At 39.7% G+C, this 20,067-nt stretch overlaps 2 protein-coding genes and 1 non-coding gene across 3 annotated transcripts; 1 reads left to right on the top strand and 2 right to left on the bottom strand.

Moving 5' to 3' along the window:
• Positions 1-546: 546 nt before the first annotated feature.
• On the bottom strand, positions 547-5,440 carry LOC145907907 (D(2) dopamine receptor A-like). The gene is made up of 10 exons (XM_082995013.1): positions 5,299-5,440; positions 4,333-4,470; positions 3,949-4,063; positions 3,402-3,572; positions 2,865-3,010; positions 1,945-2,560; positions 1,795-1,885; positions 1,428-1,534; positions 1,098-1,241; positions 547-987 (listed from the first exon to the last, which is right to left on the bottom strand). Exons 1-10 carry the CDS (start codon positions 5,363-5,365, stop codon positions 894-896), a joined length of 1,689 nt encoding a protein of 562 aa, XP_082851139.1. The 5' UTR covers positions 5,366-5,440; the 3' UTR covers positions 547-893.
• A 1,646-nt stretch (positions 5,441-7,086) lies between these two features.
• LOC145908251 (uncharacterized) lies at positions 7,087-18,727 on the bottom strand. Its single transcript, XM_082995490.1, is given in 34 exon segments — positions 7,087-7,747; positions 8,226-8,339; positions 8,400-8,505; positions 8,567-8,656; positions 8,791-8,967; positions 9,246-9,357; positions 9,427-9,577; positions 9,637-9,780; positions 10,155-10,475; positions 10,807-11,024; positions 11,232-11,438; positions 11,742-11,943; positions 12,317-12,416; positions 12,647-12,770; positions 13,093-13,264; positions 13,621-13,782; positions 13,855-13,990; positions 14,061-14,251; positions 14,626-14,735; positions 14,805-14,887; positions 15,048-15,192; positions 15,412-15,561; positions 15,726-15,879; positions 16,043-16,209; positions 16,278-16,342; positions 16,487-16,547; positions 16,969-17,101; positions 17,298-17,429; positions 17,551-17,646; positions 17,724-17,798; positions 17,863-17,960; positions 18,220-18,316; positions 18,379-18,460; positions 18,577-18,727. Coding segments are annotated over 34 exon segments (4,665 nt in total). The 5' UTR covers positions 18,600-18,727; the 3' UTR covers positions 7,087-7,480.
• Positions 8,052-8,124, top strand: Trnar-acg (transfer RNA arginine (anticodon ACG)). The gene has a single exon. It is a non-coding gene; the product is annotated as a tRNA-Arg (tRNA).
• Positions 18,728-20,067: the final 1,340 nt, after the last annotated feature.

Below are 20,067 nucleotides of genomic sequence, written 5' to 3'. Positions count from 1 at the left end.
AGTTCGTTAACGTTGATTAACACAATTAAATGACTATAATGCTATCGTGAACTTCCCGTCACCACTAATATCTGACGATCAATATTTCCAGTATCCACCTCACTTAAATGCAATATTTTATTGTTGTAGCGTTGTTTAATGTTGTAGCAACTCTATGACAACGTAACGTATATTTCCCACTTCGGTCGTTAGCGTACAACTGGTGAACATCTCTGCGTACCACGTGCTTAATCGTCGGCTAGTAAATCATTAATATGCTCGTGCGAGAGGGTTTCCTTTTTCTGTTTCATTTACAGTAAAAACTGTGTATGTATAAATGTTGTCATATATATGTTAAATTCCACAAGCGATCTGTGGACAGCTCAGATGGATTTTTATTGAGAAAAACATATTTCGCCTAAAATCTGAGCTGTCCACGGTTCGCTTTGTTGAATTTAGAAAATAATTATATCGATACGGTGTGCTATCGACAGCTTGTCAGGGGCCTTTGGTTTTCAAATTGATCCACTTTTTGTTCTTTAATCACATTGTATAAATGTTGTGGGTTTATTTGAATAAACAACGCCAGCCACGCGCTTGTAAAAGAAGTGTAAACGAAAACAGAGAAATCTAATTAGGCAACGAAAACATCGACAGCATCACAAGGGTATGGTATAGCACAGTGCAAAAATACAATGTTTTTAAAAAAGCAAACGAACAGTAGAAGTATATGAAGAAAAGAGCCACTGCAATGATTAGGTTTTCGTTCGCATTTTAATCATGCCACACAAACAACAGCTTCTGTCGATTCTCCGTGACCAGAAAAGTTTTCTATATTAGGCTATAACCTATTTAAAGTTCTTAACTTAGGTGCTGATGGCAAAAATTGCGGGTCATTGATTTTTGAGTGTATTTTATGCAGTACAAATATCCTTCTTCAAGCTGCTCTTAATTGGGTAAACTTTGGTCCGGCGCGGCCAAACCAAGTTGGTTATTTTCTGCATGACTCTGCACACAAATTGTTGCAATTATCAACTGGATGTTTTAGTACAAATTAAAATGCTTTTTAATCAACGCCTAAATAAAAAAAAGCCTAAGAAACGATTTTATGTCCTTACCTTGAATATTCCTTTCTGAACTGAACATTCATCGCTGCGTAAACGATTGGGTTAATCATGGAGTTCAACCATCCCAAATTCGATGCCGCCATGAAAAGTTCAGTTGAAATAAAGTTGTAGTGTCCGACCAAGTTCAGTATTAAACTGCATGCAAAAATATTGGGTTAAACATATAGGAGGTTTCCTGTGATAAAAATTTCATGTGGATTTTCGATTATTATTGCTTCTAATTTTAACGTCTATCCTTACTGCGTTTACTTCGAAAAGGGTTTTTCAAATTGAAATCTGACTTAAATTGAACACTCGTGTGACAGAACAGTTTTACCTTACCTTGGTAATGCGCAGAATGCAAACGTTGCGCAAATAACAGTGCTCATGTATAGAAGCTGTCTTTGAGCTCGGGCATGTTGAATCGAAGTTCGTCTTACTATTGTAGACTGCAAATTAAGGAAATTCATATTTGTTAGCACTGTATAGACACTACATCACGTTTACACATATTGTTGAAGTACTCCAAAAGAATCTACCATTACTCTTTAAAGGTTTGTGTTAACAGTATTATACATTTTTTTCAGCAAGTTCTGCAGAAGGTAATGTTGGGAGAAGAGAAGAGACGAAATGAATGTAATGTATATGGCGGTATCTCATCAGACACCTACACAGTGTTGGAATAAAGGTGATCCTGTTATTTTTTTACCTCTTTAGATCTTGCAGTTCTCATTGAACTGATTCTCTCTTTCATGCGATTTGGCGTCGACGCAATCTTGGATATTGAAGTTGACAAAGTCCTAAGTAACATAAAAACTGTAGTGACAAATAAATGCCAAGTAAAGAAAATATTTCCTACCTTTTAAGCGACGGTGGGGTAAAAGACAGTGACCTTTTAAGGTTTTTGCCGCCACCGTGCGGTGTTGCAATGTTTCTTATAACCAACGACTGAGGGCGCACGGAAGAAATGTTAGTGTTTGGGCAAATTTCCGCACCTATCCTGTGGTTATTGGACTGATTTTGTGTGCGCTGAAAGTTTTGATGGGTCGATGTTGTGTCATTCGGCTTTCCGCTTTCTGATAAGTTACCGACCACCGGCAGTGCGCCTAAATTGTTCGCAGTGACAGATCGACATAGTCTCGCATGTTTCATGGTGACCGACATGCGTCGTAACACTGAGGAGTAAAGCTGAATGTCGTCGTCTGATTTTGTTCCACTCTTTGTATATTCTGGTTCTATAACCTTTTCTGAAGTGGAGGTAATTGGTGCTAAGATCGTTGGATTTTGCCTCCAAACTCGTCTGTTGTCCGCTGGGGTTTCCAAGGAAGTCTTTGTTGTACCAGTGGGGCTAGTTGGAGTAAAGCTGAGTCGTAACTGGTAACCTGGCGTACGATCGTAACCAATGCGCCTTGAGGGTGATGAAAGACCACCGCTTCTACTAGTCTCGTTGCTCTGAAATCCGCTGTCACTGGCTTCTGTTTAAAAAGGCAATGTGTGTGTTTTGTGAGTGATTAAACGCTTCATGTAGTTATGGTGATGCTGGTATTTTATAAATGCTACAGGAAACACATTTTTCATTGTCTTATGTCTGAACTTATTTAGTTTCAAAACTTTCACAGCCGCAAAACACTTTACTAATCATCCATTCAGCTTATTTTTGCTAAAAACGCTGTTTTTGTACTTCACAAAGCCTCATTCGTTAAAAATGCCATATAAGATGGAGTGGTGTACCAATAACCATCATAAGTATATATATATATATGTATATGTGCTGTTTACCAGTGGCTTTGCGGTTGTCAATGTTTGCGTGGCTTTGTTTCACCGTGTGGAAAATGAGGGCGTATAAGATCACCATACCAAACAGTGGAACAAACTGGAACAACACGCGCATTACGAGGGAGTAGGTGTCTGCGAAACCTGGGTTTCTGTGGAAAGAAAATGTATTCAACTAAATTGTTGGAAACGTTCCGATATAAAAGAGTTGCATTACACTAACAATGTGGTATTTTTTCGTATGTAAGTACCATGTTTCGACAGTTTTTGTCTTTACGTCTTTATGTTTAGTTGAAATGGTTAATGTATGCAACTACAGTAGTACCACACACATTAGTGTGTACCACTTATTATTGCACGCACCTATATATATCCGTTAAATCACAGTTATAGTTCTAGGCGTCAATCGGGTACAGATTATTTTTAGCCTTTAACCTAAATGCCCTGTGTTATTTGCGTTTGTGAAGCAAAACGCACTTCCCTATATTGGCGCAAACAACCTTAAGACGACACACGTGACATCAACAAAACAAGTTTTCTTGCCTTGTAAACGCGCACATCAGGCCGTTCTCCCACCAGCCGAAACCTCCAGTAAAAATCAGAGGCAGCAAACAGACCGGTGCAAAACTCCACATCAGTAAAGCTGCAATCCTCCGTTTTCGTTTGGAGAATATAATTCTGTATGCTGCACGGGGCCGTGAAACATGCATGTATCTATGAACAAGAATACGTACAAATAGCTTGACACGAAAAGGCTGCTTTTTTTATGGATCACGCAATACAAACAGTTCTATTACCATGCACACAGTACATGGTGGTGCTGACAAAAAGAATGATGTCATGATACATTGCGTTTAAGCAAAGGTTACTGCAATGTGATAGCAATTCCCAACAATCGAACGTTCATAAATTCTCTTATTTGTCCTTTAATGATGGCTATGAAATCGCCAAAAGGCAATTGAGTGTATTTAACTGCCGTTTGTCACCTAGCAATCCAACTCTTCTAAATAAGCTTGTTTACAGAATTACCACTTGAGAATAAAACCATCTCAATTGTGTCTTATGTCATAAAACACGTCGTTCGCTTTACCTGTTAAATGATATGGTGAAAAGGTTCACTGATGAGGTATAGTGTAACGCGTAGTAGAAATATGCAAACACCTCACAAGATTTTATTGAAAACGGCCATTCGTTGTTTGAATAACCTGTACCAAAAACAAAACAGAAGTAGTTACCAAACATGCCAAAATCCTACGCTTTTAATTGTGGTCATTGTGTTGCAGAAATATTTGGATTGGCAACTTGCTATTTCGTGTGCTACGAGAAACCAAAACAACATGTAAAATATTGATCCCAAAGCTACTGCTAAAAGTTCACTAAATATAAATAGTTTATAGTGAAAGTATGTAGCAAACTCACATAAACTTTTGTTTCCGCGACATAAGTGCATTCCAACATATGCAAGTTTACTCACCGTATATAATAAAAGGCAAAATGAATGCTGAAAGCCCGAGGTCGATAACAGCCAGACTCACTATCAGCATGTTGAAAGCGGTCCTCATGCGTGGGTTTGTCGCGTAAGCGAGAATGGTCATCGTGTTGCCAATGGTTCCTGCGTATATCAACCGATAAAGTGTGTACATATTTTAAAGAATTACAGGGTACATTTCGGAACGATTTGGGATGTCGCCATGTACTGAAACCCCATCAGTATAGGGTCGTTGCATAGCCATAAAGGTCAATTAAATGTCACAAGTCACACATTATAAAACACTACAGCAACGCTTATCACAGCCATTGATTCGTTCGCTGAAAATACGTTGCAAAGCGTGGTCAGTGAGTTATTTTTAATCCAATTAAATTGTTAACCCACAAACTGTTATACGTAACAACATGAGCTGTAAACTCAATTATTTGATTACTGTAGTTATTAGCTGAATTATTGCATGATTATGTACCACGCACAACTTACAAGCGCATTTTGGCAAATAAATGTAAGCTGCCTAAGAGCAGTTTAAGTCCGATTTATGGTGTATTTTTTGGGGTAAAGTCCAATTTATAAGAACAAGGCGTAAATGGTGTGTATAATAGCGAACTAGAATATCTAAAGTTATGCCAAGTTCGGAAGTATTCCTACCAACCATACGGGTTAATCCCGTGCACTAAACGTTATCGTTTATCACACTCTGACAGTAAACACCAGGAAGTCCACTGGCGACTGAACTCAGTTCGACCGTTCGCCCCCGATTTAAACCAGGATTGATTGCTGCGCTTTTTGGTGACTTTTACAAACGTAACACGAATACTGCGAAGTCATGCGATCTAATCGAATCAAGTGACGAGTGCTTAAATTGCACTGTAAACACAATGGTGAATCATATTGTCGAAAGCTGTTTTAACATAAAGACGCACAATGAAACCGTTTAAATTAAGCACTTACCAACGACGCAAACCACACTCCCGAGGCATATTCCAAGATAACGAAATTGTTCCACCGATGACGTCATGATAAAGTTTTCATCGGTCTTTGTGCATTACGTCAATACTGCCACATGTACATAACGATTATTGGACACATACAACTTTGCATCTGCGAAAAATAGCAGTTGTCAACAAATAGAACATTTGCATATCGGTTCAAGTGCCCGTTCCGCATGTACAGGGTGCTTTAAACCATGCTGGAATCGCTGTCTCGTGACTGTTGAAACAGGAGAATGTAAACCGCTTTACGCGCTAGACAGAAACGGATTTACTCGACATAATAGTGCCTGTTGTAAGCTGCTGAGCATTGTAGTTGCCCTGGTTTTAGAAAAAGAAACACAGGTTATATCAACAACTCAGCTCTGCTCTACTTGTTACTCTGCATAGGCCTATGTAATCAATTGGTCAGTTCGCACACTCGAAGCTTCCTACAACTTTGCGGAAGTTGCAGTTCAACTATGTTAGTCGCAACTAGAAATGTTAAAAAAACCCAACCAACTTGGTCCCGAGCCAGGAAGCTGGAGGTCTGGCGTCTAATCATAAAGCAGACTCTCCACCACTACAGTTGCTTTCCACTACATTTTAAGCTACACCGGTTGCTGAATTTTGGTTTCCTCGAACGCTTACTCCAAAAGATGCGTCAACCAGAGGATTGCGTATGGGATGCGTGGGAAGGCTTTGTACGTCATATGTGTGGAAACTACACACGATAAACAGCACAAATCAAAAACAATGCATTGCGACTTCAAAACACTTAGCGAGCACAGGATCTTGTACCTAAAAGTTCTTTCGGCATTCTTTGCCTTTTTTCTGTCACGCCTAAAACTCCATACAGTCTAGTAATATATAGGACTGATCACTGATGCCAGAGAGCGTAAGAAAAACCATAACCTCATAACGCATGACTGCAACAGTCCGAAATGAAACCGTGACCGGTCTTTGCTCTATGATTTCACTCATTTCAACTTTACCAGTGAAATTCGCATGCTGTGTCCATCTTATATCATGTTGTGAGTCAGCCATAGTTGGCTCTGTCCTTCCTTGCGACGTTTAACTTAAATGGTTGTTAATTCCAGTCAACCTTTGAAGCATATGTTTACTTCAGGAACGGTTTGCGGACTTGGTGACGCATTGCCGTAGGGGTAAAGGCTGAAAACATACCGTAGACGAGCAGTAAAAGATTTAACATTTCCATCTGACAATACCGTAGTAACTTTTTACAATTCTGCCTATGTTTGCCTGTGTATGTGTGCACTTACATTTGTGAACATTACGTCTTTCGAGTTTGTAAACAATTCCCTTAACTAGGTCAGCAACATTCTTTTCGCTGACTACAAATGTATTGTGGCTGTATGCGAAGCTACAGCGCTCGGCGGTCTCTTACATGCCTACTCCTAGTTAACCCTGCATAGTTTGCTGAGGTCTTACAGTGAACCATTTTCCACTGACATTCCCCTTATATATCTTCCACATAAAATTCGTATTGAGACCAAAACGGCAACTGACACTTGCGTGCAAAGGTGCTTTCTGATTCATTCCATTCTCTGCACCAAACTTCGACCCTGCGCTCGCGTCCCTAATGCGATAGATTGCTTCGCGCGCACGTGCATTCATGACCAAGTGTTTCCTTGATTGTTCTGCCGGCGCCCAAAAATAGCGCGCAACTGCGGTTGCGTCAACTCACTTCTTCATTCAATGGTTTCAATACGCAGTGAAGCATTTATTGGCGTTGTACGAGCGAGTACGTCATTGTGTTGTTGTGCAAATTGCTTACACGAGGCAACAAGCGAGAAGCATGTTTGCTGTGCCACAAATATGTAACACAACATCTACTCCTGTCAAACGTGTTGTCTCGCGTAGGTGTGTTGTAACAATCTTTCTGAAAACATGTGAATCTCAACGCAATTTCTCGTGGAAAATGCTGTGGTATTTCGCATCACGTAACTCCACTTGTTTACTCCCAATACGCTCGTAAGCTTTTTTGTCTTTGGTCGTACCGAGGTTTAAAAAAACGGTAAGAGCTGTTATGTAATTACTGCGATTGCCCCCAACTTTTGTTATAAACAAGTTGTTTTTACCCCTATTGAACATGAAATATTTCTGAAACGTCGCGATGCATAAACCGTTGTGAAGAAATGACGTCACACTTCGCTTTGTCTGGAACTATTGTCAAGTTCCATTGTTTCCAAGTTCGCGACAGCGCTACCAAAACCGTCTTCAGTTTCGTGCACCACTGCATTAAGGGTAGTCTGGTTGCTGCCCTCAGCAGGCGTGAAAAGGTCATCAAAGTCGTCCTGAACCGTTCTGGTGAACACGTGACCAGGTTTTCGCGAATCGGTTTCCTCGAATTTCCATCTTAATGTCCCGGATGTTGCCAGGTGAAACTTTCTTCTGGTCGTGTTTTTTGTCTAAGCGGAAGATTAAGGTGTTTAATTTTCCTATGTTTTTTAAATAAGCTTGTATAGAATAGAACGCATGACTCGAGATTATTACAATAATGAAGCATATTTTACACAAAAACTGATTCTTCTGGCCAACAATGGCTACATCTAGATATCATGCATTATCTTCATCGTTGCGATCAGAAAATATAATAAGGAATTAACACAGCGGCTGTTGCGTCGCGGACAGGAAGCCAAGAGTTATTATTGCTTCCTCACGAAACTTCGGTCACAAAACAGATAAAGAAGCATTAAGAGCTCTTCAGCAAGTGGTCCTGTGGCCCAATGGATAAGGCGCCTGACTACGGATCAGGAGATTCCAGGTTCGAGTCCTGGCAGGATCGTGGTTTTCTTTACGATTGTGTTTGCAACACAAGGTTGTCCAAGTTTCAAACTTCAGTTTTTGTCTTTGTGTCGCCCTTACATGTTTGTGCAAATGCTTTACCTTATTGCTGTGGTCTTTTTCCAGCGTTGGAACTTTCGGTCTTTTGGAAATAGTGCGTCGTCTAGTGGTTGCACTTTTTTCTACACGCTTAAGTGTTTCCTCCAGGTAATGGCCCTGTGCACAAAAACGTTAGCCGTGCCTTGGAAGACTTTACTTTAAAGCTTTGTCTCCCACCTCTTTTACGATTTCCTCTGAAAAGGTCACTTCAGGTTTTTCTTCCGCAAAAGCAACATTATCTTCTCCCTTGGAGAACCTTGTCTTAGCCGAAACAGCTTTGGTTCTGTTCAGAAGGTGTTCAAAGTCAAAAGCCAACGGGCGTAGTAGACAACTAAGGCTGTTACCTTCTAAACGACGGCTTCAGTTTTTTGCGTAGGCTCCTTCTCTTGTTGTTGCGTTTTCGCAAGCTGTGGCGAATGTTGATAACAGGAAGTCTAAAATAAAGGTTACTGTGGTTACGTGTTGCAGCGTCAATGTGTAATTACTGCACCAAACTGGGTATGTAAATTTATTTCCACACTAATTCCATCATGAATATGGTAAAAATCCAACTAGGGTTTGAGCTCACTCGTGCGCATCATTTTTGTCGTCGTTTCTCATATCTGTTCCCGACTGCTGAGATCTTTGTAATCCTTCATCTTTTCCGTATTCCCGTTTTTCCACAACGTAATCAAATTGTGTGTTTCCGAGAAGTTGATCGAAGATGGCAGCAGCCGAGTTGTGTTGAAGCTTCAGGCCAGTGCTGCTGAGTACAAGGATAAAACGAAAATTGCAACCTTGCACTATACGTTAGTAAAACAAACTGTAAAGCCCATGTAACTGCTAAGAAATTTAGTTTTCCAGACGTTTCGATGGAACTACAATCATTCTGAATGTGAAATGCCTTGTAGTTCCAATCGAAACGTCTGAAAAAGTGAATTTCTTAGCAGTTACATGGGCTTTAATGTTTGCTTTGAAGATTCATAAAATCATGAGTTACGATCCTAAGTTATACGTTAGTACTTGCTGCAGGAAGTCATTCACCTTGAGTTGCTCCGCTTTGAGTTGTGTGGATCTTTTTTGGCGGAAAGGACTGTTAGGGCCACTGATGATCTTGAGCGCATTATTATTCCTATAGCTTCCGTGTGACAGATTCCTGTGTAAAGAATATAACCCACCTTAAGCAAAAGTATCGTTTAACCAGCTAAGGCAATAGTTTTCCAACCTTTAGCACTTTCGTTGTTGATTTCCAGTATCCTGTCTCCAGCATGTAGCCCAGCATCCTCAGCCGCGCTCTTTGGTTGTACAAACTCCACATACAACCCTTGTTTGTCTTCTTGTATGCAAAAACCATACGATCCGAACTTTTTGATGATCTGTTGTAAAATACTTGTAGATAGTAATCCGTTCATTCGTGTCAAAATGTTACTTTTACATTGCAAACTTTCGGGGCTGCTTGTTCCTGTCTCGTTTCCGTCGACTTAACGCTGACAACGTTCAAAGTTACTTCATCACCGGCGTCACGCACGCGCCCTACCGCCATCTCGTGGTTGTCGCTTTCGATTTCCACGTCATTCACCTATGAACGAAATCACCAATTACTGTGTCAGTTGTTCATCAATTTGTTTCCCATTTTTGAACTTGCATAGTGGAAGTGAAGGCTACTAAAAAATTACGACTATTGCAGTCTGTCATACACAAGTGTATTGAAGTACAGTGGAAAATAAGCTGGATCTAATAGCGCAAAAAGGACACTGACAGGCTGTCGATCATGCATCGTAATATTTCTAAAATATATTCTGCCTTAAAATATCCCGTAATTGTGGATGTACCTACTGAAGAACAAAACACCTACTGATTTGTTTATAAGATCGTTGTTCCGTTCCGAAATTTTGTCAGCCCAAACCTTACATGTAATTGTAACTTATGAGCTTTCCCAAATGGAAAACATACCTTCATTAGTCTGTCGCCGACTTTTAACCCCGCTTCATCTGCAGTGGATCCGATGGTTACATCTTCAATGTAATGGCCGTTTTCATCGAACCAGAGGTAAAATCCAAACGATCCATTTTCTTTTTTGATAACCACATCGTGAGGCAACATGGCGTCTGTACAACAGAATGGTTTTCACTAACAACACATGCATTGTAACATACTGATCACAAACTTGCCTTCTTGAAACTCCACCACCAGGATAACCGTGTTCATGCCGTTACTATGTATTCTAACCATCACTTGCTCGTGATCCTCACGTTCAACGTTTACGCCGTTCACCTTTTGAAATGACAGCAATTTTTACTTTAAAACTTGACCTATTGATAAATGTTTTAAATAATTTGGGTCTGTTTTTGAAACATCCTAAAAAGTTGTTGTGAGTTTAATGCAGCCACATAAGTTAATTGGATTTAGTCATTCGTCTGTTGGAAGGAAAAGAGATGTGATAATCATGAACCAAGGCTTCATACGCGCAATTAAGCACATGCGATTATATAGTTTTGCTTGATTTTTCTTAAAATTTGTACTTTTTGAAACATACTTCCACCTGGAATTGTTGTTAGGTTAGTAACGTCTGTTTCTACAAGGAATATCCTCGCAATTTCTGTACCTTAATTATTCGATCGCCATCACGAACTCCAGCAACGTCAGCTGGTCCTCCCTTCTCCACCCAGTGTACCACGTGACCAACATTCCTCCCGCTTTCCTCCATAAACGAGTTGGAGTAAGCGAGGTGGAAACCATAGCCGTCGTCCCTTCGCGATTTACGTAGAATCACCTCGTGCCGAACCGTCTTTTTCTCTGTCGGTTTGGGTTTTTGCACGGCGTCTGAAATACGAAAACCGGTGGCAATTTTCAGTACAAAATTTTGCCAATCTTTTGATTGATTTTTGCAAGTTTATAGTAAACTACTGCGAAATACATAGCATGTGAGGCGTTTTGACTTGAAACTTGTCATAGTGCTAAGCTATGCAAATTTGACCAATTTTTGACCATCACAAGTTGTCAACATAATGTGATCTTGGTTTAGTGTACCTGCTTTATTTTCCAATGTGGCGGTATTTAATTTCTTTGAACTTAGATCTACAGAATTCTTCTTGCAGTAGGCGTAGGTTTTGGCATCCAGGGCCATCAGAGTCACCACGTTAGTACAGGCTTTGATTCGATAGAAAACATCTTCATGTGTTTCCTCTTCAACGTTGATGCCGTTAATTTCAACCAGCCGATCACCTGGCCGCAACCCTTTATAACAACGCAAACGAAAAGGGTAAATTCTTGTACTGGTTAATGCAGGTTGTTGTTCATTGGCATCGGCAAAAAGTTGTCTTGCACAGCATTCTCTGTTTTCCATAGTATTTTTTATTGAAAGCATTTCAGGGTACAAAAAACTATTTTTCGTGGTGCTGGCTTATAGAACAGTTGGGGACAGCCTCACTTACAGAAGATACAATTGGTTGATATAGCAACTGGCCTCATCATTATCTTCTAAATCTAAATAAGCTGAGATTCCTTGCTGGAGCTCATAACACAAATTTGGGAACATACCGGCTTTGTCAGCAGGGCTATGGGTTGTGATATCCTGGACATAATGGCCGTCCTCATCGTACCACAGGTAGAACCCGTATCCTCCTTTCCCTCTCTTGATGCGGAACAGGCAATCGCGACTTCTTGCTCCGAGGTCATCCGATCTTTCATCGATCACCATAAACTCAACCACATCCCCGCTTTCGTGTATCAAAGAAACAACCTGAAAAATGCTTGTTGCTTTACTACCGTAGTCAGTCACTTTATTTTCTGCGAAGCAAATGATTAAGTCGACCTAATTATGCAGTTGCCTTTTATCATTTAGTGGGTGATGCTGCAATCCTTAATTTACTGCCAGCACTACTGATGTTAGGAAAGCAGGGAGATGCTAAAAGTATGTTTATTGATGTTATGTTTTTCGACCTAACTGTATCTGACATTATCCAAACAGGAAAGTAATTTGTTTTCTTGTGGTCAGTTTGAAAAGTTTGTAAATCTCATCGATTTTAAGTCATTGAATTTGTAATGAGAGATTGCCGACTTCGCAAACCATGTCCAAATTTTACTCGGATGGCAATTATACAATCAGGAATTACCTCATCATGTTTCTTTGCTGTAACTTGCACATCGTTGATGGCTAATATTCTATCGCCGTTCCGAAGGCCTGACCGATCAGCTGCACCGTTTTCAACCACTCTGAAATCAAAAATTTTCTTTCATAAATAATAATTAATTTGACTTCCACACATGGTTTTGTTAAGAACTTCTTGCTATAGGTTATTTTCTGCTATACGTTGCTCTGTGCGTCTAACTGTGCATGTAGTATACGTTTTTGTCACAATTAAAACTGGGTATTCAACGCCAGAGTTGCTTGTTAACGTTGCTTGTATGTAAATGTTGGACAACGCCATGCGTTTGTGACGTACCTTCGAATAACTTGACCCTTGCGATCTCTGTCTATTGCGAGGAAGAAGCCGTGCTCCTCTTCCGACCCCTTTCTCAATACGCACTTGCGCGATTCACCTTCCCGGTCTGAAGATGTACTTCGTCCTATATATGCAAGGTTTTTATCAGTACACCCTGTGGGTAAACAATTTTGTTTCTCCTTCAAATGAAAATTTGTATACTTTAAATTTCCTGTTGCCTCTATGGCCAACGAAGACTCCGTAACATATTTTACAACAACTCCTGTAAGTAATCTTTAGTCGTTTTTGTTATTTATTTGAACAAGCGATACTGATGTCTGTAAATACAGGCGAAATATATGTATCATCAATAACGTCTATCAAACGACTTAGGATTACATACATTCCTTGTTCAAATTTAGCTTTGCTATTATTACCACCTATATGTCGAAAGAGATTTTGAATACCTTTTAGTATTGTGTCGGTTATAGCGGCATAGTCTGTTGTGCCAACCATCGTTATCGCTTCATTCAGGTTTAATTCAGGAGTAGCCGGAGTTTCGGATTCTTTTTCAGCTGCCGGGACAAACACGGGTTCTTCGGGCAGTGAAACTGCGTCGAGGTCGATGTCATTTACTTCCTATTAAAGTATATGTATAGTAATTGAGTCATATATTATGAGCCATGTCAGTGCAGTTGGTGAGTTCTTCCCGAGACCTGATGAGTCAAAAGTATGCACTGTCTGTATATGGTTGATTATTGTTGGTTCAATTGCTTTTACATTTGTAACTGTTTTGTCAATTTAGAAGGCTTTAGGAGCAAAAAAATGCCTTTTATACAGCAGGAATCAGTCTGATCTTGTTAGGTGATACCAACGGATCGGTCTTACGATCAGCGTCAGTGTGTTCTTTTTTAAAAATATTTTTGTCAATTCAAACTTTTTCAACTGACCAGCATTTAATTTAATCATTTATTGTGCGTGCGCTATTTCCTTACCGTGTTTTTAAACTTCGCGATTTGCTTGTAATGTTTTGCCGATTTCTTGTCGATAACCAGCAGCACAACCTCGCTCTCGCACGCCCTCAAGCGTTGCAACACCATTTCTGACGTTTCACGGTCTATGTTGGCCCCGTTGATTTGAATTACTCTATCGGTGATCTGTTTTCAAAAATCAAACAGCATCAGATTTTGAGAGACCTAAGTTTTTTTGTTTGTTTTTCTAATGCTTACGTGGAGCCCGGCTCTGTCGGCTGGTCCTTGCGGTTGAACTTCATCCACATAGTGTCCGTCTTTGGCGGAATTATATTCAACACAAAATCCGAATACGTTATTTTCCTTAAATATCCGGCAAAGTGTAGGCTTATTCCTGTGAAGCAATTGATACAATTTTGCTCAAACAGTTTAAATGTAGGTTAAATGCAAATAGTGTTCGCTACCTTTTATATCTGTTGTCGTAATCCTCGTCCACCACGATTAAATCGGCCGTGTTTTCCTTCTCGCAAATCGCCTCGATGAGACGTTGGTGTGCTTCGTACTCCACATTCTTGCCGTTTACTTCCACTATTCTGTCACCAATCCTTAGTCCAGCCCGGTCTGCTGCGCCTCCACAGTCCACCCAACGAATGACCTTAAACATTAAGCACAAACAGACTTTGGATTATAGTTAAAACTAATGTGCTAAAACCTTAACATAATACTTAAGATGAGCAAAGTGGAACCAATAATATGAATTGTGTAAGCTACAGACAGATGGCCACTGTTTCGACCTAAAAGGTCTCATCAGTGCAGCAGGTGCCCAACGGATGACGGTGATTGTATAGTCACCACAAAGTGGAAGTCTTTGCTTGGCCGTTTGGTCAGCAAAGTCGTCTGAAAGTCACACCATCTGCACTGATTAGACCTTTTAGGTCGAAACAGTGGCCATCTGTCTGCGCTTACACAATAATACTTAAGTTATGAGAATTAATGGAAAGGTGATTGAGAACCAATGACATAACCTACTTGTCCGATTCGATTGTTGTCGATAACAACGTACAAACCAAACTCTTCTTTGCTTCCTTTCAGCAAGCGGCAATGACGCGGTTTAGATTTTCGCGGGCCTTTGCGGTTTGCTGCAATCGTAAAAAGTTGTAGGAATGTTTTTGGATGCAAATGAGAATTAAGATATAATGATTTCTTACGTCTTGGAGTTTCTGGCTGGGTACCAATGTAGTCAACAAAGTAATCCTCAGCCATTGAAGCTGTGGTCGTCACCGACTTCTTCCTGTGAATTACACGACAACTATATTTAACTTTGTGTTTGTGGCGTCGTGGAAATCTTCAATCTATTCTACTTAGAAATGTAACTTGTTTTATGTAAGCTACATCCAAAAACATTGATTCATTTTTTCTGTCCAATTTCACGTTCTGTCCGTAATCAATACCTGAAATATCCATCAGTTTTAGGGTCTACTACAAGTAGATGCACTGTGTCGCCACTCATGCGTATCCTCCTCACTACGTCCCTTGAGTTTTCACGTTCGATATTCACTCCGTTAACCTCCACAATCCGATCTCCGATTTTCAAACCTAAAATATTTCAAATTTTAGTTGATTAGTTAGTGATTTGCAGTCCCAAATTGAACAAATTGTTCAATGATGTGCTTCCAGATGTATTGATAACGTAAAAAATATCGCCAAAACTTTAATTAGGCATATAATTCAGTAATGTTCGAGAAGGCTCCACCTTTTTAAAAATACACCAAAGAAGATAATCTATACGCGTTAAAACAAGTAGTGACAACGTACCGGCGTTCGCTCCTGACCCGTTTGGTTTGAGATCCTCAATGAATTCTCCTTTTCTATCTTCCAGGTACAATAAGTTGAATCCAAAGCCGGAATCGCACTTTTGGACTTTACAAAGCCTTGGACGATAATCACAACTCCCATCGGTGACACCTAAACATGCAAGTTAAAGGTATTTTCATACAATTATCTCTGTTCTATACTTTGTGTTTCTATACTAATTTTTTCATTGGTGACATATATAGGGATTTAAGCGGTTATGAACGTTTAAATTTTGGCTGCGAGACTTTTTTTTGTATTTCTTGCAAGATGTTTACCTTCCATATTATGAAGGTTTATATCCACTTTGTTGTTATGATACAAATTGCTCGTTGCTTGATCGACGACCAGAATTCTCATCTCGTAACCAGCGAACTCAAACTTATATCTCACGTCATCCTCTGTGGCGTTGTCTGTCATAGTTCCATTCAACTATAAACGTATGTAAGTAGAAACACAGAAGTGTTAACATGAACAGGCAGGATCGCCCATGCACTGCGCAGGCTGCGATGCCAGTTTATCGAAACTTAAAAAAGTAGAAACTTAACGGATTTAGAATCTCTTCCAGGAAACAAAGTGCAACAATCATGCTAACCTCAATCACGTGGGAGCCTTCCTTCAGTCCGGCGAAATCAGCAGTTGATCCTTGTTGCACGTGACTAATGACGTATTGTTTACGCTCTCCGCTGAAATCGACAGAAAATCCAAATCCATCCTCGGTTGTTTTACGCGCAATACGATACAGTTTAGGTAGTGGAAGCTCTGAAAATGGTGGGTAACATTGCAAAGAGTATTAGTAAAAACTCCAATTAATTTTACGCAGCGCGTACCTCTCATCATGGGAAGTTGCTTTCTCAGACTCGCCATGCGCTTAAATGTTCCTGCATCCTTGTCGCTGAAAAGTGAGGAACTCTTGTATATTAAAGTATGTCCAACTATTTGCAACATGATTAAATTAATGTGCAATAGGTTCAACTGTCGATATTCTTGAACTTTTGTGTTGGCAAAAATTTGATGAAAAAGCTAGAAGGGTTCTTACTCTATTAATCCTGAACTTTCATCATCTTCGTCATCATCATAGTCAAACTTTCCTCTGCGAACTAAAAAAACATAACCATAAGTTAAATTGTGTATAAGCTGCAGACAGATGGCCACTGTTTCGACCTAAAGGGTCTCATCAGTGCAGCTGGTGTGACTATAAGACGACTTTGCTGACCAAACGGCCAAGCAAAGATACAATCACCGTCATCCATTGGGCACCAAACTAGGTGCAACCTTACGGAGAAAACAAGGTGGAAACACTATGACCAAGCAAAGCTCAACCAATAGTGCCGTCAGGCCCCGTGTCACAATAAAATTACTTATCATAAAGTTAAAGTTTTGTAATTTTTGCATGAAATTACATTTGTAATGCCAACGCTTGCACTTTCTACTAATTGGCTGTTGAAAAGCAGGTGGAATTTAAAGTATCATAGCCTATGTTGAACCGATCAGGTTTGGCGTGAATGTTGAAGTACTTACACTGGTATATGACGTACAGAAGTCCTGAAATGAATCCTCCTATTTCGATTATGAACAGAACTGTTGCACAAAACCATATCGGCCAGGATTGAATAAACCAGCGCACTTGTTCTTTTATTTTTACCAAACAACCCTGTGTAAATTTCAAAACGCAACAATGGTTGAGGTTGATGCGACACCGAAAGTTATCCAACAAACCCGGTGAAGTATATTAATCACACGGTTATATACAGGTTTGGTTACAATATTATGCAATGTAATAAACATGTTGTTGAGTTAAACTTCATGATGACTTATTTCTTTTCAGACATTGGCCATTTGCTTCTTACATCCGAATAAACCTTTTTGGTGACGCGTATATCTTGAAAAACAGTTTCACCCGAACACGAGGCTGGTGTCAGTGTTATGTTTGAAAAACGCTGACGAAAATCGTAGGGTTTGTTGAGGCCACAGCAATGAAGCTAAACAAATTAAATCATTACTACAGTACGAACCTTATCTAATACATGGAATATGCACAAATAAGGTTGGCAGAGCAAGTATTTTGTGGTTGGGTTTTTCAGTATGTTGGTTAACACTTACGGCCATCTGGAAGTGGTCCACCATCTTCTTGTCCTTATCAGACACAGGGTAGCCGATAAAGACATCAGTGTACCATTTTTGTGCCTCGTCCTGAATCTTAAACAAAATAAATGTTTGCATGAAATTAATAACAAATGCATGACATGCATAAACACAACCCGTTGTGTACATACCAGTCCACGCTGATGCATGAGCACTATAATGGCGACGACTTGTGCCACTGCAATCAAGAAGTGCGCCAGAAGGGACTGTAACCAACAATGGTAATCACTTCATAAACAAACCGTGCAACCTACTAATTGTTGGACTTACCAAGGACAACAATACCTCACTCTTAGTATTGGCTCCGCAAGTACCGATAAACGAAATAACAAGGAGAATGATCCCAGCGGATAGTAGCAAGTACAATGCTGTATCGTGAAAAATAAACAATGTAAGCTGTTTCTTATTCCTATAAAATATATGAAAGTTTAATATTATTGAAGTCTCATGATACGTTTATCGCCTACAAAAGATTTTTTTTGGATTCTATACAAGAGTATAAAACAGGTTTGTATTGAAAACAAAATCATATTCAGTAATATTTACACTATATATGTAACTTACATGTTGCCTGCGTGAATCAACACACTTCTCTAACCTAATACAAGCTGGGAAAGAAAACTGTACCTGTCGACATTGGTGGAAAGGTGTTGTAGTACATGGTGCTAGCGTGATTGATAAAGAGAAGCCATACTGCCACGCTTAATAATGCACATCCAGCAAACTGTATAGAAAAAGACAAAAGTTTTGCAAGAACCCATCTGTAAACACACCAGGACTACTCACCCACAACAGTATGTTGAATATCAAGACCAGAGCACGAAGAATTTTCCCAGCTGCTTTGGTATTTATGCATGGCTCGCAGCACCTGAGGTAAATTAAGTGGAATACTTTCTCAATACCGGTATAGTCTATATAGGTATGCATTGACACATTATGCAAGTAAAATAAACACATTTATTGTTAAAACACCATTGTATATACCTGATCAGCGACCACCTTTTCATGGTAGTTGATTGCTCGTCACGTTTGAGAAATCCGGTTTCTATTTTCCAACATCATATTATTTCACAAAATAACGACTTGGAAGTCAGCCTTTTGTGCTACATATCTCTTGGGTACAAACGCTGATAGGACAACTGATTACTGCAACTGACAAAAATAAAAACAGAAGTTCCTGATAGAAAATATTGTCGACATTGATATTCCTGTTGTGTGCATTTTTGGACAAAACTAAGAACGTACTTTCTAGCACACCTGCTTATATTTTATGGGACTTTTTTCAGTCACCAAAGGCTTTGAGGAGTAAGATTCAACAAATACCACAAGCTTTCTAATTTCAAATCTGATAGCATTGACCTTTGTTCATGAAATATCACGTCGACTGCAGCTATACTTGATTACTGGCTGTCATACGTTAGTTAGGGGGACAGTGTAGACTGAACTGCGCAGTAGAAAATATGCCATTTGCCCCGAGGCTGTAGATAGTTTTATTCGACAAACCAGTCTCTCCAAGCAACAAACGTGAGACCACAACGCCTTAGTCGTTACTGCGTCATTATACATCGTCCAACGCCTACAAATGGGCGTTGCTTACTTGTTCATTAAAGTTTTCCAGACACACCTAATGGTGTTCCGTGTTTACTCAAACACTGCACATGTCTGTTAGCCCTGGTAAAATTTTTTTCGGTAGAAATGTTGTGATATCTTTAATGGTGTTTCCATATATGTGCAGTAAATTTCTTGGCTCGTATCAGGCAAAACAAACCAATACTTGAATTGTAAATTAACACGCCGTTTTCTGTGTATCTGGAGGTGACACGTGCATTGATTTATCTGAATGATAAGTAACTATTGCCAGAGGGTGTGTCAGTTTAATTTAGTTGTTGGCTTGTCGAGGTGAGTGTACAAATAATGCCTTGACCTACAGTTGCCTACGTTAGCTTAGGCCAACATACATGGAGAGATCGTCCATACCTTGTTCTCAAAGTCTCATTGGTCGTTGAAATACATTATAATTGCCTGAAAAAGCAGAAATTGTGGTGACTGGATTTGTCAAATCAAAACCATTTCGGAAAATTATTCGGTTTAATCAGGTTGGCTCTGCAGCCTACACTATACGAAAACGAATATGGAAACAAAGAATGTCAAACGCCGTCCCAATTTGATGTTTACCTGTCGATCAAAATATACAAAGACCTTCAATCATGCGCATAGAGTGGTGTCAAGTGGATACCCGATATGTAATTGGATTTGACGGGACGGGGTCGATTAAATGCCAATTTACAATCGATCGAAAGGCAAACGTGCGGCGTGAGGAGTTCGGGCATCACAGAAGGTTCAATATTTCGGCGGTTTAGGTTAAAGACCTGCTTTAAGGTCATTTTTAGTCATAAAATTGCGAAGAAGTTGGTTGGAGGTAAGAAATGGTAACGATAATGCATATGAAAATTGCCAGCATATTGCGTACCAGAA

Source organism: Ascidia mentula, chromosome 7, assembly GCF_947561715.1.
Source record: "Ascidia mentula chromosome 7, kaAscMent1.1, whole genome shotgun sequence".
Lineage (NCBI taxonomy): Eukaryota > Metazoa > Chordata > Ascidiacea > Phlebobranchia > Ascidiidae > Ascidia > Ascidia mentula.
This window is presented reverse-complemented; position numbering and strand designations above follow the sequence as displayed.

Bases quoted from the DNA above. Each gene is read 5' to 3' on its own strand.
- LOC145907907 (XM_082995013.1), bottom strand. From the start codon at position 5,365: ATGACGTCATCGGTGGAACAATTTCGTTATCTTGGAATATGCCTCGGG. The intron at 3,011-3,401 runs GCAAGAAAACTT...TTCTTTCCACAG, and splicing joins CTGATGTGCGCGTTTACAAG to AAACCCAGGTTTCGCAGACA. The intron at 988-1,097 runs GTAAGGACATAA...ATTTGTGTGCAG, and splicing joins TTCAGAAAGGAATATTCAAG to AGTCATGCAGAAAATAACCA.